Consider the following 15948-nt stretch of genomic DNA (forward strand, 5'->3'; position numbering starts at 1 on the left):
CTGTGGAGTCATACAGCTTCAGTCAGAGCCTGACTGGGACTTGATCCATCTCTTCCTCCTGGGGAATTACCACTGGCTTTTTTCATGGGCAGGGAAACTGAGGCAAGGGAGGAGAGGGATGTGCTGGGAATGCATGTGACCTCACCAGCTCCCTGGGTTGCAGTGGGTCTGAGGTGGGACAAGGACAGTCCTGAGGGGCAACTGGGCCGGGAGACTGAAATCTGGGGAGGGCTGAGCTCTGCCAGCTGCTCACCACGGGGAGCAGCCACCGCAGCCAAGGCTCTCCTGGCCCCTTTCATGGCCGGAACACGAGCGTCCTGGGCAACCCCGCCCGTGGTGCCAGCATCCTCCCTGCCCTCAGGGACACGGGGACACAGCCGCGTGCCACTGCCACTCACACGGGCCTGGGGCCGGGGGCATCCCGGGAAGGTGCTGCCATCCCTGAGGTGGGCTGGGGGTGGGGATGCGGATGGGGACAGGGGCACAGCCCACCAGCCAGCAGCAGGATGGCTCAGCAGCGGTCCGGGGAAGGGCTTCAAGAGGGGGAGGCAGGCTGGGATTTTGCAGAGGGAGCACTGGGAGACTGGGTTTCGGGGACCTGTGCCCAGTGCAGTCGCCAGTCCCTGGTACCCAGCAGGTGATGTGGGATGTGTGGTGCTGGGTGTTTTCCCAGTACCTAACACGCCCTAGGTGGTGTCCAATGCTCCCAAGAGCCAAGGCTGGTGTGGAGCACAGTGCTTCCTGCACAGTACCTGGTGCCTGGTGCTAGTGACACCGCCAGGAGGTCACTCAGTGTCACAGGGGTCGTTCCCTCCCACCTGCCCCAGTAACTGTGCTGCTGGGGCCTTGTCCCCACTGCCTGCACCGGGCCCTGCCAATGCACAACACCCAGTACTGGTGCCCTGCCTGTGCCCTGTCCCTGGTACTGGTGCCCTGCCCCTGCTGCAGTGTCTTGTTCCTGGTGCTGGTGCCACCGTGCAGATGGTGGAGGCCTGTGCCCGGTGCTGCTGCCCTGTGCTACCAACCCGCGCCACTGTGCAGTTCCCGGTGCCCGATACCCGGTGCCTGGCCCCAGTGCCAGCTGCCAAAGCGAGTGCCCGGGCCTGTGTCGAGTATTGATGCCAGAGCCGAATGCCAAGGCGGGACGCTGATGCCCGGTGCTGGTACCCAGTACGTGGTGTCAGTGCCCGGTGCCCGGTGTGCATTGCTCGGGCCCGGCGCCGGCGCTGAGTGCTGCTGTCGCTGCCGGTGCCCGTGTGCGGTGCCGGGCGCTGTTGCCGATGCCGGTGCCGGTGCCCGGTGCCGCTGTCGGTGATGCCGAACGGCCGCCCCGCCCGCTCCCCCGCCCGCCCCGCCCCGGGGCCGCCCCCGCCCCCGCCGCTGCTATTTCTGCTAATCCGCGGCGGGGCCCGGCCGTGCCCATCGGCAGCCGCCGCTCCCGGACGGCGCCCGGCGCCGCAGCCATGGTAAGGCCGGCGCGGACGTGGGACCGGCCCGGCCCGGGCTGCCCCGCACGGCCCCGCACCGTGGCACGGGCCCGCTCCCGCAGCCCGCTGCCCTCCGTGAAGGTGACGGTGCGCGGGGGCGGAGCGGACCGGGGCCGCCGGTGCCGCAGCGGAGCGCGGGGGGGCCTCGGGCGGCGGGCAGCACCTGCCCGGCCCCGGCGGGCGGCTGCCCCGGGGGAGGCGGGGGCGCCACGGGCCTCTCACCGGGGCGATCAGGAGGGCAGCGCTCGGGAGCGTCACCTGCGCGTCCCCTCGTCCTGCGCTCCCCCCACGGGTGTCCGTGCGTGGGCAGCGGGAGCTGCTCTGGCGTGGCTCCGTGCCGAGCATCGGTCCCTAGCTGTTGGCAGGTCCCGGGCTCCGGCGCAGGTGGCACTGCCAGCCTGGCCGGGTCCTCGGCCGGGACCGTCACACGCACGGAGCCGGCTCTGTACTCACCGGCAAGGTCCGGAGCCGCCGCTGGCATTCCCAGCCCGCGGGAGCTTGTTCCGCATCTCCCGTTCTGCCTCACTCGGTGGTGGCGGGTCCCCAGGAGCCGCTCGGCCGGGCCACGTCTCCGCGGGGACCTCGGGCTATGTCCAGGGTGGGGATGAGGACGGAGGGCTGCGGCCGTGGCTCGCGTGGCACCGGGTTGTGGCCGATGGGACAAGCGTCCTTGGTGGGGAGCGCTGCGGCCGCGCTGCCCCGGCAGCCGCCGTGGGAACCAGCCCGCCACATTCTTTTGGAGCTGGACGCAGCGAAACCAGAGAGGAGGGCGGCTGGCGGAGCGTGTCGCAACGGAGCGCCTTCCCGACAGGCTCCAGACTGTGGCTTTGGGATGCACACATCAGCCTTGGAAACGTCGCGGGGGGACAGCAGTCACAGCTGGGGACCGGGGGCAGCTGGGCTCCCTCGCCCCTGCACGTGGGGTGAGCTGGGGCTGGAGATGCTCCAGAAGGGCCCACAGAGGCAGAGCCGGTGCCTCTGCCACCGGTGCCACATTCCTCTGTCCCCAAAGCAGTTCCCAGCTGGCCCGGAGGAGCAGCATGAGCACTGGCTCCTCCCCGGTCTCTGCTCCCGGCTCAGAGTGGGTCAGAACTTGCCCAGCCCCATGTGCTGCGTTGCCACCTGGTTTCCCGGACTGGCCTCGCTGTCATGTTCCGGCTCACAGGAAGCCCCTGCTCATGGTCCCATCCTGGGGTCCCCGCTCAGGTGCTCACAGGTCCTTCAAGCTGGAAGATTCCCTGCAGGAGAGGGACTGGAGCTGCTGCACCAGGGGCTGTGGCTTTCGTACCCCGTGCTCACCTGCCTGGTGCTGACCCCCTGCCCGGAGCCGGGACCCACACCTCAGCCTGTCCCCCGTCCTTAGGGTGCCCAGCACCCCGCTCCTCTTCCGGCTGCCAGGAGGCTCAGTTTCCCAACTGGAATGCTGCTGATGGGTGGGATGGCACAGCTGGGTGTACCCTAATGCTCCGGCGGGAGCATCCCGTGCACCCAGAGGTGGGGCCGAGCAGACACAGCTCAGGTTCTGTCTCCCTGGGAACAAGCTGGCCTGGTCCTGGCAGCGCTGGGCTTCCCTGGGGGCTTGTCCTGCGTTGGGTTCGTGCCTTTGGGACAGCGTTTGTGCCTGGGATGCTCAGCCACAGTGAGGTGGCATTCTGGGTGTCACCTTTAGAGGGCTTGGGAACGCCTCTGTCAGCCTGGAGGTAGCGACAGCACCTCGCCGGGATGTCTCCTTCCTTTCCCTGCAGAAGCAGGCTGGGAAAACACCTCCTATGGGAATGCGGTACCCGTGGAACGGTGCTCAGGGGCAGCCGGCGGCTCTCCTAGGTCAGGCTTTTCTCGCTGCCCCCGTGTCCCCCGATCCGCATCCGTCGGGCGGTCACCGCGCGGGGACGGTGCGATGCAGAGTGACGGGCGGGGATGAGGCGGCGTGTGTGGCCCCTCGCTGGGGCTGCGGGGCCGCTGACAGCCCGGGTGTGAGGCCGGCTTGCACTCAGCCGCGTGTGTAATCTGCTTACGGGGACACCAGCACAGCCCCGGGCCCTCGCTGCCGTAAATCCCTGCTCCTGCCGGGAGTGCGGGTCGGGACGCTTGGAAAGCGGCCGAGCGACCCCGGATCGCGCCTGAGCTGCTCTGATGCATCTCGACACACATCAAGGTGAATCACCGTCCCTGGTGACCCCGAAGTGACAGCTGGGGAACCCTGACTGCCACCCACGGCTCCTCCTGGGGCACTGTTAACCCTTCGCCTCCCAGGGATGAGCCGGGAAAGCCGAGGCAGGAATACTGGAGCTTCTGCTAGGGATCCCTGTGGTGGGCAGCGTCCCAGTCCAGGGCTGGGCCCTTCCGAGCCAGGCCCAGCTCGGGCAAGAGCTTAGAGCCACGCAGGGAAGCTTTAATTGTCGGGTGCAGAAGTGTGGGAAAACTGGGTTTCTGATCTCAGAGACTGTGGAACCCTGCTGGGGTGTGCTCCAGGTGGGCAGTGGGAGTGGACGTGATGGGCACTGGGATGGAGGGGCATTTTGTCCCGGGACGGAGGGAGTTTCGTCCCAGGATGGAGCGGGTTTTTGTCCTGGGACAGAGGTGTTTCCAAGGGCTGTGTCCTCCTGGGCTGTAGCCAATCAGTGTGTTCAGCCAAGGGGTGCTGGTGGTGCTGGTGCTGATGGTGGTGGTCCTGCAGCCCACCCAGGATCTCCCTTGGCCAATGATGGCTGGTCCTTGAAATCTCCACAGCCGGGCAGGAGCTGGGTTTGGCTCCCCCCGGGGGTCCCCTTCCCCGCCCGTGCCCCTCGCAGGGGCCGTGCCTGGCTCCTAGGTGCCGCGGGCGCCCGGCGCGCAGCCTGCCCAGGGTGGAGTTATGCTAATACTGCTCCCCAGCCCTCGGCGCACGCGGTGCCTCTCGGCATCTTCTGCTGGCCACGGGCGACACCGGCTGTGCCATGGCCACCTGCCCCGAGCTGCAGCCTGGGCAAGAGGTACGGGGGCAGCGCCTGTCCCCGGCGCGGCGAGAGAGGGGGCGGAGGGGGTGGAGGGCACGGATCACTCCGGTGCTGCGGGAAGGTGCCACAGCTGGTCCTCTGTCCTTGGGACAGCCCTGCCGGGGGCTGCACTTGCTGCAGGACCCCCAAGGATGCGGCGCAAACCTCGGTGCCGCGGCGCTGCCGAGGTCATCGGCCGGGGACGGGGGACGAGGGCGAGCCCCAAAGGGTTGGAGCCTCAAAAGGCTGGAGCCCCGAGAGATGGAGCGGCAGCAGGGTTGGAGGCGCTCGCCGCTGGTGGTGGCATCACCTCCCATCCCCGAGTGTCCCCGGCCGGGCTGTGCTGTGCTGGGGGCTGGCGCTGAGGCTCCCCAGGTCAAGGGGGGTGAGGAAGAGGATGCTGCGGTCACACGGACCCACCGAGCACTTAGGACCCGCTAGGGCAGAGGGGAGCACGGGGGTCCCGCAGCCCCCGCCATGGGGCCACCTGCTGCCCCCCAGCCTGGCCCCGTGATCCCCGTGCTGTGGCCGCGGGGGCAGCAGGAGCGGGGCCAGGCGTGCGAGCGCTCAGCCGCGGCAGCGCCGTGACCTTGTTTCCAGCCCGCTAATTCCGCGCATCTCGCCTTGCCGCCGGCACCGCTGCCCGCCCCGCCAGCGAGTGGGGACACGGCGTAGGGGAGGACACGTGTCCCCACGGAGGGATCTCTCCTCGAGGCCCCGGTCTGGGGGGGCGCTGACCCCCAGCTTGGAGCCTGCAGGGTCACGAGCTCCCCCGGCCCCTGCGTGCCTCTCGTTTGGGGTCTCACTGCCCCTGAGGCTGGGGTCCCCTGGCAGTTACCTTGGGACCTTGGGGACGTTGGTGCCTGCCGGCTTGCTCCCACGGGAGCCGCCGCCGGACGTGCCCTTGGGAACGCGCCTCCTCCCGCCAGCGCTTGTAAACAGGATGCGGAGCCATCCCAACCCCGCCGTCCCCGTCCCCCGCCCCAGTCCCGCCACCCCACGGGGCAGTAGCTGGGGGCAGCTGTGCCCGTCCCCCCGGCCCCTGCCGAGGGCTGCCGCCCGCGCCCCCCACCCGGGACGGGCAGAGACAGGGAAGAGATGCGCCGGGGACCCGGTCATGTCTGTCGGCCGGGTGCCCCGACCTGCTGTCTCCTGGGACTGTGGGGACGGGAGTGCCCTGTGCCATCGCCCATGCTGACACCCTGTGAACGGGCAGAGGGAGGGGGGCACGGGCACCAGGGGACCCCTGCCCACCGTCTGTCTTCCGCTGGCTGCAGCCCCGCTCAGGTCACCCCCCAAATGCTCTTCATCTCTTCTTGGTGTCTCTGCCTCCTCCCGGCCCCCTCCTTGTCCTCCTGCCAGGCCTTGGGGCGCGGGGGCGTCCTGGCTGCCCCAGAAGACCCCGAGGAGCGGCGGGGTGCCCAGGGGGAAGGTGCCCACCCGTGTCCCCCGGAGTGCCAGGAGCTGGCTGCCGTCCCCACGCCGCAAGTCGTAAGCGCCTGAGGTGCAAGGGACCATGGCTGTCCCCACTGCCATCCCCATGGCTGTCCCCCTGGCTGTCCCCAGGCTGGTGGCTGGTCCCCTGGGGTGGCCGTGTCCCGTCTCTCCTCCCATCCCTGCCACCTTTAGGCTGCATGTGTCTGGCTGCTGCGGCTTGGGGCTTGTGGGGCTGAGCTGGGTGCTGCCATCTCAGGCTGGCATTGTCCCCAGCAATGTCATCTCCTCCCTTGGTTCCCAGATAAAGCGTTTTCTGAAGGAAGACTCAGACGAGGCTGAGCTGACCCAGTTCCTGCGGGATTGCCCACCAGCTGACAGCTCCAGGAAGGTGGAGGTCCCGGAGGGCCGACGGGAGCCCGGCCACCACCCAGGCAGCGTGGCCAGGGTCCCCCCAGATGAAGCCAGTGATGAGAGGGACTCCAGGATCTTCTCCCGGTCTCGGCCCCCGGATTTCCAGCAGCACATCGCCGCCCCCCCGCCCCCCAGCCCAAACCGCCCACGGAGCCCCTGGGGGCAGCTGGACCCCTATGACTCCTCCGAGGTGCAGGATGTGTCTGTGGGGAAGGGGGGGACACATCCATGGGGTGAGGGGCTGCGGGATGGAGGATGTTCCCATCTTGTGAGCACAAAGGCTTCTGGCAGACATGGCCTCATCCCCTGGAACTCCAACCCTGGGAATCCCTTTTCGGGCAGGAGGAATGGGGGGGCTTTCCAGGGTAGGAGGTGGGCTGGTGGTGTCCCTGTCCCACGTCCCCTCTGCCCTCTGCAGGATGACAAGGAGTACGTGGGCTTTGCCACGCTGCCCAACCAGGTGCACCGCAAGTCAGTGAAGAAGGGCTTTGACTTCACCCTCATGGTGGCAGGTACAGGGCTGCAGCCGGCCTGGGGGTGCTGACCCCACTCCGGATCCCACACATCCTGGGCTGGGGAGGGGGGGATACTGGCTGCCCCCTGTCATCGTTTTCCTGCTTTCTCAGGGGAATCTGGGCTGGGCAAGTCCACCCTGGTCAACAGCCTCTTCCTGACGGACATGTACAGGGACCGCAAGCTGCTCAACGCTGAAGGTCAGGGGGGACGGCCATGGCCCAGAGGGGTGTCCTGGGTGACCTGGGCAGTGGCAGAGCCCAGGGATGCTCCTGGGGGCTGCAGCCATTCTCCCTGCCCATCCAGCCTTCTCTGAAATGATATGTGTTGTGTTGCCAGCTGCCCACTGGCACTGGGGACCGCTCCGAGGCTGTGAGGACTCCCCTGCACAGGATGGGGACCCCCCACGGGGACTTTATTTCCACAGGAAAAACAAGCCCTGGCTTGTTGGGGATTGGCTGGAGCTGCAGCATTTCTGGGAGGCTGGGGACAGTCAGGGCCTGAGGCACAGTGCCAGTTCAGCTGCAGCCAGTTTTTAAATTAAAATGGCCCAAACTTGCCTAAATCCCCAGGAGTTAGAGGGGTTTATTTGATTTGTTTCCATTGCTTGGAGTGAAAGCCAAAACGCACAATGCAGTAGGAGCATCCTTGGAGATGCAGGGACATGGAGAATCCTGGGGTGAAGGGGCACGTGCAGTCTGGAGCTCTGGGGTCACCTGAAATGCTCCTGCACCAAGGCCCAGCCCCAACAGACCCCTGTGCTGCCTGAGCTGTGATCCTGGGGTGGCAATGACACAGCCACCGAGGGATGGGTGCACATCCATGGGGATATGGGGACCACAGCATGGAGCATCCCCTCCTGGGCTGGAGCATGGTGTGCGTTGGGGCTGATCCAGCTGGGTCACCCAGCCCCCAGGGCAGGGGATGACACCCAGGGGTCTCAGCATGTGCCCATGTCACCTCCACCCTCTCTGGTGTCCCCCCTGGTAACACGTGTCCCTCCCACAGAGCGCATCACGCAGACAGTGGAGATCACCAAGCACGTGGTGGACATCGAGGAGAAGGGGGTCAAGCTGCGCCTGACCATCGTGGACACGCCAGGCTTTGGGGACGCTGTCAACAACACTGAGTGGTGAGTGCCACGGGGTGGGGACTGTCCCCAGGATGGATGGGATGATTAGTGCCACGGGGCGGGGGTCTCCACAGGGCAGACACCCCGTGGTGGGTGGGATGCCCATGGCTCACTGGGCTGAGGTGCTGAGCCATGGGAGGTATTGAGCTGGGGGTCCACAGAGAGTGGGGGGGGTCGCACAGAGGACCCGGTGTCACCTCGCTGTCCCTGCAGCTGGAAGCCGGTGGCCGACTACATCGACCAGCAGTTCGAGCAGTATTTCCGTGACGAAAGTGGCCTCAACCGGAAAAATATCCAGGACAACCGAGTGCACTGCTGCATCTACTTCATTTCGCCCTTTGGCCACGGGTACGAGCAGCCCTGCTCACGCTGCCGGGGGGGCTGGGCAGGGGCTCAGTGGGATGGGGCTCACCAGGTTCCCCCCGCAGGCTCCGGCCCCTGGACGTGGAGTTCATGAGAGCTCTGCACCAGCGTGTGAACATTGTGCCTGTGCTGGCCAAGGCTGACACCCTGACCCCTGCCGAGGTGGAGCGCATGAAGAACAAGGTGAGGGGAGGTGGGCCAGCTGGGAGCTGTCCCAGCAGGCCTCTGGGCATAGGGGTGCCCTGGGGTCTCCATCCATCTCCTGCCTGGAATTTGCCCTGGAGCATTTTCCAGACTCGAAGCACTGTAGAGGACCATGTTGCCCCCATGGCCACCAAGGACACACCTGCCCAGGGCTCACGTGGGGGTTGGAAGGACTGGGGGGTGTCCATGACATCTGGTCGCGGGGAACAGGCTTTTGGGGGCCATTGGCCCTGTGTGGTGCCTCGCAAGCCCCTCTCGAGGCTGGAGCCCTGCCCTCAGGGGGCTGCTTGCCTACAGATCCGGGAGGAGATCGACCACTATGGCATCCGCATCTACCAATTCCCTGAGTGCGACTCGGACGAGGATGAGGAGTTCAAGTTGCAGGACCAGGCACTGAAGGTGGGTCTGGCTCCTCTAGCTCCACCACTGGTGGGGCAGAGCCCCGTGGCCAGGAGGACACGTCACCCTGGGGTAGCTGCAGGACCCTCCAACATGGAGGGGCTGGCACATATCTCCCTACCCAGACATGTCACCAAGATCTCATGGGTGACACCTGCAACTTGGTGGGATGGGGCTTGGGTGGGGAAACCCATGACATGACCTCTGCTGTCCCACTGGGGCTCTCCGCAGCCGGGCCTTTGGGATGGCCTGGCAAACGGTACCTGAGGAGGGCACGTGGAGGGATGTGGGTCCTGGCAGGTGGGGTCATGGCAGGGCCCTGCTGACCCCCACGCCCTTACAGGAGAGCATCCCCTTTGCCGTCATTGGCAGCAACACGGTGGTGGAGGCCAAGGGCCGGCGTGTCCGCGGGCGCCTCTACCCCTGGGGCATCGTGGAAGGTAACGCCGGGCTGTCCCCGGCAGCCCCCGGCCTTTGGGGACGGGGACACGGCGCGCCCATCGCGGCCCCGGGGCTGGCGACAGGCAGGGCCCTGGCCGCGGCCCCCTGACCCCGCCTCCCCCGCAGTGGAGAACCCGGCCCACTGCGACTTCGTGAAGCTGCGGACCATGCTGGTGAGGACGCACATGCAGGACCTGAAGGACGTGACGCGGGAGACGCACTACGAGAACTACCGCACGCAGTGCATCCAGAGCATGACCCGCATGGTGGTCAAGGAGCGGAACCGCAAGTACGGGCCGGGGCTGGGCTCGGGGCGGGGCTGGGCCGGGGGGCTCCTCTCTTTGGGGTGACACCACCCACTGCAAGGGGTGTTGTCGGCGGGTCAGGACTGTGCGTGGGTCCGTGCTGGGAGCCCCGGAGCTGTGCTGGGGAGCCCCAGCGTGATGAGGGACCCCTCCTGTGCCCTTGGGCTGGGAGTGCCTGGGGGGATGCTCCAGCAGTGAGGGGGCCCCGCATCCCCCGAGGCAGTGAGGGGCACCCTGTGACCCCAGGGTGGCTGGGGGGATGCTCTGGTAGCGAGGGGGACCCTGCATCTCCCCAGAGCTGGGGCTGGTTTGAGGGACGTGTTCCAGCAGTGAGGAGGACCCCATGTGCCCCAGGGGTGTGCTCTGGCAGCAAGGGGCACCCTGTGTCGCCTCTGGGCTGTGTGTGTCTCAGGGGATGGATGCCTCAGCACTGAAAGGGATCCTGCATCCCCCTTGGGGCTGGCTGTGGGGGAATGGTCCAATAGGGAGAGGGCCTTTGCATCCCTGCAGGCTCCAGCGCCAGAGCAGGAGCCCAACAAAAGCCAGTGCTGGGGCTCTGCTCACGGATCAGCCCAATTCACGGCACCCACATTCGCTTCAGCTACCCTGAGGTGCTGAAGGAGCCCCCCCCCCACACACACAGGGTCCCCGGTGGGACCCTCCAGCCGGGGGCTGGAGCAGTGTGGGAGCGAGTGGAGGTTCTGTGGATCCCGTGGGGCTGGAGCTGTGCTGTGGCTCTAGGCAAGTCTCTAGGCAGCTCTAAGTGTCTCTCCCTGTGTGCCCCGGGGCAGGAGCCATCCCTCCGTGCTGAGGCTGTGCTGCGGGAACTGCTCTGCCGACTGAGCCGGGACCGGCCGGGGCCGCGCTGGGCCCCGCCCAGCTCCCCCTGCCACCCCCTGCCCGCCCCTGGCCCCTCTATAAAGTGCTTGTTGGTACCCAACACTGTCTTGGTCCTTCTGTGCCCGTGCAAGGGCCAGGCAGCCGCCCTCGGGGTGAGCCAGCCCTGTGGCCACCCACTCTGGCCCTGTGGCCCTGTGGCCACCCACTTGTGTCCCACACAAGCTGCTCTGCCAAAGGACGCTGTGTGCTGGTGGTGTCACCCCGGCCACCAGGTTTGGGGGATGTGTCACTCTTTGGTGGCACTGAGACCCCGAGGCTGCCCAAGGGAAGGGTGCCCCTGTCATGCTGCCCTCCTGGGGATGTGATTTCAGGGTGCTGAGAGCCTTTGCTGCTCACCCCATTGCTGGTGCCTGGCTCCAGCCTCGTGTCGCTGCCAGGGCTGTCAGCAGCTCGTCGTGCTCCCCATGTCCCCCACGGCGAGAGCTGAGACAACAGCAGCATCCTCCAAAGCGGCTCCAAGGCTTCCAACCTTGGCCCTGGCCCAGCCCCCGGCACAGCGGGACCCCGCGGGGCAGGGATGTCCTGTCCTGCCCGCGCTGCACCCGTGCCCATCACCCCTTTGCCCGGAGGGGCTGCGCTGGCGGTGGCATGTGGCGGTGGCACGTGGCAGCACGCGACCCTGCCAGCCGCTGTTGGTGTCCCGGCCTTGTCACCCGCTGGAGTGGCACGTGGCATCCACAGGGAGGGGTGGGAGAGCTGGCCCCCCCCAGTGCCGTGGGCATGGGAGAAGCCATCGGCTGGGCTGGCCCTGGTCCTGCGTGGCGGCGCGGCCCCAGGGGACGCTCGTGGAGTGGGCTTGAATGGCGGCAGAGCTCAGGAAGAGGCCAGCCCGCCTGGGGCTGGCAGGGCAGTGGAGTGCCTGGAGAGCCCATCTTGAGAGCAGGGGACGGAGGGGAGATGCCGAGGTTTTGATCCTTTAAAGCAGCAGGGAAAATACTGGCCCAGGAGAGCCCAACCCCAGTGGGATTCTCCCCAAATTGGGAGGGTGTGGAGGAAGTCCCTGGGCCCCCCTTGGGTGATGAGTGGCAGACTGGGGGTGCTGAGGTTTGTCTGGAACCGCTCACATCTCCCTTGCCTGGAAAAAGCCACTCTGATGGTGGCCACGGGGCCCAGGGGCTGTGCAGAGGGTGCTGGGGGCCTGCAGGGGTTGGGGCATCCAGGGGGGAATGTCCCCGGTGGGGCTGGGGCAGCAGCCTCACCTCCTCTCTGTGTCCACAGCAAGCTGACCCGGGAGAGCGGGACAGACTTCCCCATCCCCGTGATCCCCCCGGTGCCGGACGTGGAGACGGAGAAGCTCATCCGGGAGAAGGATGAGGAGGTGAGTGTGAGGCAGGCTGAGCCCCCAAGCCCCGTCCCTGCTCCCTCCAGCCCCGGCGATGGCACAGCCGCCAGGAGCCACCCTTCCTGCAGCATGCCGGCGGCTGCTGCTCCAACGAGCAGGGTCTGGAGGTGCATCCAAGCGTTCCCCCTGCCCAAGCTCTTGGCGAGCCCAGTTTGTCTGGGGTGCTCAGCCCGAGCCCCATTTGCACGGGAGCTGCGTGGCTGGGGCTTGGCACCGTCCACGATCGCGGCTCTGTTCCCCTCCAGCTGCGGCGGATGCAGGAGATGCTCCAGAAGATCCAGAAACAGATGAAGGACTCGCACTAGCCCGTCCCTCCTCCTCCTCCTCCTCCTCCTGGCTCCAGATCAGAAATGTTTACATCACGCTCCACCCGCCCGGCCCCGCTGCCAGACTCGGTACCAACACCCACCCACCACCTTAAGCTGCGGCATCGCCTTATCCAACCGCCCAGCGCCTGCGGGGACACGAGGGGACAGCGAGGGGACAGTGAGGGACAGGGCACCCAACCCGGGGTCCCCTGCTCTGCTCCCCCCCACCTCACTGGGGACATTTGGTCCCCCAAGCTTTGGTTTCCCATTTCTCCACAGCTCAGGGGAGGGCCCTGGCCAGCCTGGTCCCCACAGCGTGTCCCTTGTCCCCGTGTCACCCCGGGCTCCCTGCTTTACAGCCTTTATGCTCAGCTTGGCCCTGGCTTAGGGGAAGAGGAAAGGTGGGCACTGGTGCCAGCCCCCCAGAGGCCCCAGCCGCCTTGCTGTGGGGAACAGGGCTGTTCCCCTGGCCTTGCCTGGCATGGAGGGACAGCAGCTCCTGAGGACCAGAGGGGACAGAGGGGTTGGATGGACAGCTGCCACGCCAACACCAGTGCAGGGGGCTGATGCTTGTCAATGTCCAGCCCTGTGTCCTCACCCTGTCCCCACTGAGTGACAGCAGGGCTGTGGCACGGGGAGCACTGACGAACCAGTGCCCCGAGGGAAAATCACTTGAACCCCAAATCAGAGGCTGGGCTCCCCCAGCCCCCCATGATGTTGGCCCTGTAAAGCAATAATGAGTGTCCTGTGCCCGTGGCACCTCTCACCCCATGGCAACAGCTCTGGCCCTGGCTGGAATTTCAGTCCCTGCTGCCATTTGCTTGTCTGTGGTGTCCCTGTGTGCCCAGGATGTCCCTGTCCCTGCTGCTTTTTGGCACAGAAGCCCTGTGTATTTTCCAAGGATATCCCCATCCACGTTGCTTCGCAGCGAAGCACTGCTGCGTGTCCCCATGTCCCCCGAGGTGTCTCCATTTTCCCCACCATGTCCTGGTTGGTGTTGCTGCCCTACAGAGCACTGCAGCTTGTCCCCCCCAGACTGTCCCCATCTGTGTTGCTTTCCCACAGAGCTATGTTGCATCCCTGTGTCCCCCTGGGACGTCCCCAGCCATGTCACCACCCTGCAGGGCTCTGTGTAGTGTCCCTGTGTCCCCAAGGATGTCCCCAGCTGTATCGCTTCCTGCAAAGCCCCCCTGTGTGTCCCCAGGGTGAGCCCTGGGCACCTCTCGCAGCATCCCTGGGGAGATGGATCCAAACCCCCTCCTCGGTATGGGAAGGCCCACAGGGGATGGTGAGGATGCAGGCTGGACTGGGAGCAGTGGGAGCAGTGGGAGCACTGGGAGCTCGCTGGCCTGGGCATGTGTCCTGTCCCCATCAAGGCCCCCCAAACTGGGGCCCCCGGGTGGGGCGTGGCTGCCAGGGCTGTGCCCGGCCGGGGCTCAGGGGTGGGGGCTGCAGGGTGCCAGGGCAGCATCTGGCCTGCATCCCCCGTGTCCCCATGCCAGCGGGGGGTCCAGTGGCCCCCGTGGGCAGGGCCCCCTTGGGCAGGGCCCCGCAGGGAATATTTAGCGCTTTCCTTTTTTTAATCTCGCTATTTTCTTACAGAAGCCCCTCCCCTGGCATGACGGTCCTAGAGGCGTTTATTAACGGATCAGAGAGTATAGGTTTATAAATTCTTATAGAGTAGTGGAAATATTTTTATCCCTCCACAACCGTTCTCAATAAATATGGCTGACCTGGCTTGTCTGCAACCCCGTGTGGCTTCCACCAAATGGGGGCACCCTGTGGCCCTGGGTATCCCACATCCCTGGGCATCCCACATCCCTGGACATCCCACGGCCCTGGGCACTCATGTTCTGAGGCTGGTGGTGGCCCACCCTGTGGCCTCTTGATCCCAGTTCCTGTCCCCTTGGAAAAGGCTCAGAATGGATATTGGGGGGTTGTGCTGCACTCATAGGGACACCCAGCTTGGGGTGTGGTGGGAGAGCCCCTTGGGATCCTGCTCTGAGATGAGGGGGCACAAGGAGGGGGTCTCCCCCTCTCACATACCTTGGGGTGCTGGGTGCTTCTGATGTGGGCTGGGATGGGAGTGGGGAGGGCGGAGCCTGAGCAGGGGATGGAATTACCCTCCACGTGCTGTCCCTGGGCACCCTTGAGTCCCCCTGCCGTGGGGGAACCCTGCCAGGAGACACACCAGTACCTGTGCCCAGTCACCCCAGTTTGGGTCCCCCAGAAGCTGCTGGAGTGGAGGAGCAGGAGCAGACCAGCACAGGGATGCATGGGCTGCATCTCCAGCTGCCTCCCAGTGGGCATCATCCACCTGCACCCCATTATCCCACCCTGCACCCCGATACCCCACTCCTGCCCCTGCATCCCCTCCCTCTCCTCCCCACAGAGCCCTTGGGCTGATCCAGCCCAGCTGAGTGCAGGGGCAGGGGCCTGGGGCAGGGCCATCCCCAGGGCCAGCACAGCCTGGGGAGGGGTGGATGGGTGGATGGGTGGATGGGTGGATGGGTGGATGGATGGATGGATGGCACCCTGTGGAGGAGAACTGGGGGTTCTGGTGGGTGACAAATGGGACATGACCTGGCCATGGGCAATGGCAGCCCAGGAAGCCAAGTGTCTCCTGGGCTCATCCCAGCTGAGTGGGCAGCAGGGGAGGGAGGGGATGCTCCCCCCCTCTGCTCTGCTCTCCTGAGATCCCTCTGGAGCTGCTTCCAGCTCATCCCAGCACAGACATGGAGCTGGTAGAGCAGGCCCAGAGGAGGCCACCAAAATGGTCTGAGTTGGTCCATGGTCTCTGCTGTGGGAGAAAGCTGCCTTGTGGGACCTGCCAGCCCCACCCTCTGCTCTACTGCAGCTACTTCTCCCCTTGCTGAGGGTCAGAGCATGGACCCCCACCTCCTTGGGGTCCTTCCCTCCTTTACCAGCACTGCCTCAGCCCCACCTCTCTTGGCCCAGGATGCTGAGCTCCATGGTAGCTGTAATGCCAATTCCTGCTCTTCACCAGGCCAACCTCATCCCCCTCCATGAACCCTCTTATCAACATGGGAATGAAAAATGTTTGTGCTTCCTTGGTTGGAAGCAGCTCTCACCCCAAAGGCTGGGATACACAAACCTCCCACATCCCACCATTGCAGCACCAAGAAGGATCTCCTGGCTGCCTCTCCAATCCCAGAACAGCCAATAGAGCCTCTGCTTTTGGCCCCAGACTGGTTGATTTACCTGGTTCCCCTTTTCCAAGGGATAAAACTCAGCACTGATGCTCCAGTGACAGCCCCAGCTGTGCCCACCCTTCCCTGGACTCCATTCCATGTGATTTTCATCACACTTTTAAAAATAAAAAGCCTCAAACCCACTCAAACCCAGCCTTCCCAAGGCAGAGATTGATATTTCCACATGGCAGATGCTTCCATGCAATTCCTCAATGTCCTATTTTTGGTTTCTCACCAGTCCTGGCACTGGTTGCAGCATCAATGCTGGAGCTCCAGCCAAGCTCAGAAAAAGGGAATAAAGGTTTCTTAGGGCAGAAAAGGAAAATTCTCATCTCTTTCCCTGGGTTGTGCCACCCATGCCTGACACCTAATGAGATCTCAGAGCATCAGTCCTGTTGTTTTCCCTTTCCCCTTCCTTTCCATTTCCCTTTTCCCCTTCCCTTCCCTACTTATTAATTTGTTCCTTATATAATTAATGATATTTTCCCCTATGAGAGAGCCTCTAAAGCCCCACCTTTT

General features: G+C 65.3%; 1 protein-coding gene across 2 annotated transcripts; it reads left to right on the forward strand.

Annotated features, from left to right (window-relative positions):
- Positions 1 to 1280: 1280 nt before the first annotated feature.
- Positions 1281 to 13965, forward strand: SEPTIN4 (septin 4). 2 transcript variants are annotated; one of them, XM_066201715.1, is made up of 12 exons: positions 1281 to 1466; positions 6201 to 6500; positions 6729 to 6822; positions 6937 to 7023; positions 7832 to 7955; positions 8169 to 8303; positions 8384 to 8501; positions 8820 to 8921; positions 9265 to 9361; positions 9489 to 9651; positions 11786 to 11885; positions 12155 to 13965. In XM_066201715.1, exons 1-12 carry the CDS (start codon positions 1281 to 1283, stop codon positions 12212 to 12214), a joined length of 1566 nt encoding a protein of 521 aa, XP_066057812.1. In that variant the 3' UTR covers positions 12215 to 13965. The 2 variants fall into 2 exon arrangements, with proteins under 2 accessions (XP_066057812.1, XP_066057813.1); XM_066201716.1 differs by lacking the exons at positions 9265 to 9361; positions 11786 to 11885; positions 12155 to 13965 and having other exon boundaries at positions 1415 to 1466; positions 9489 to 9596.
- The last annotated feature ends 1983 nt before the right edge of the window (positions 13966 to 15948 follow it).

Source organism: Chamaea fasciata, unplaced genomic scaffold (genome assembly GCF_029207755.1).
Source record: "Chamaea fasciata isolate MVZ Bird 193981 ecotype frontalis unplaced genomic scaffold, bChaFas1.0.hap1 SCAF_21, whole genome shotgun sequence".
Taxonomy (NCBI): Eukaryota; Metazoa; Chordata; class Aves; order Passeriformes; family Sylviidae; genus Chamaea; species Chamaea fasciata.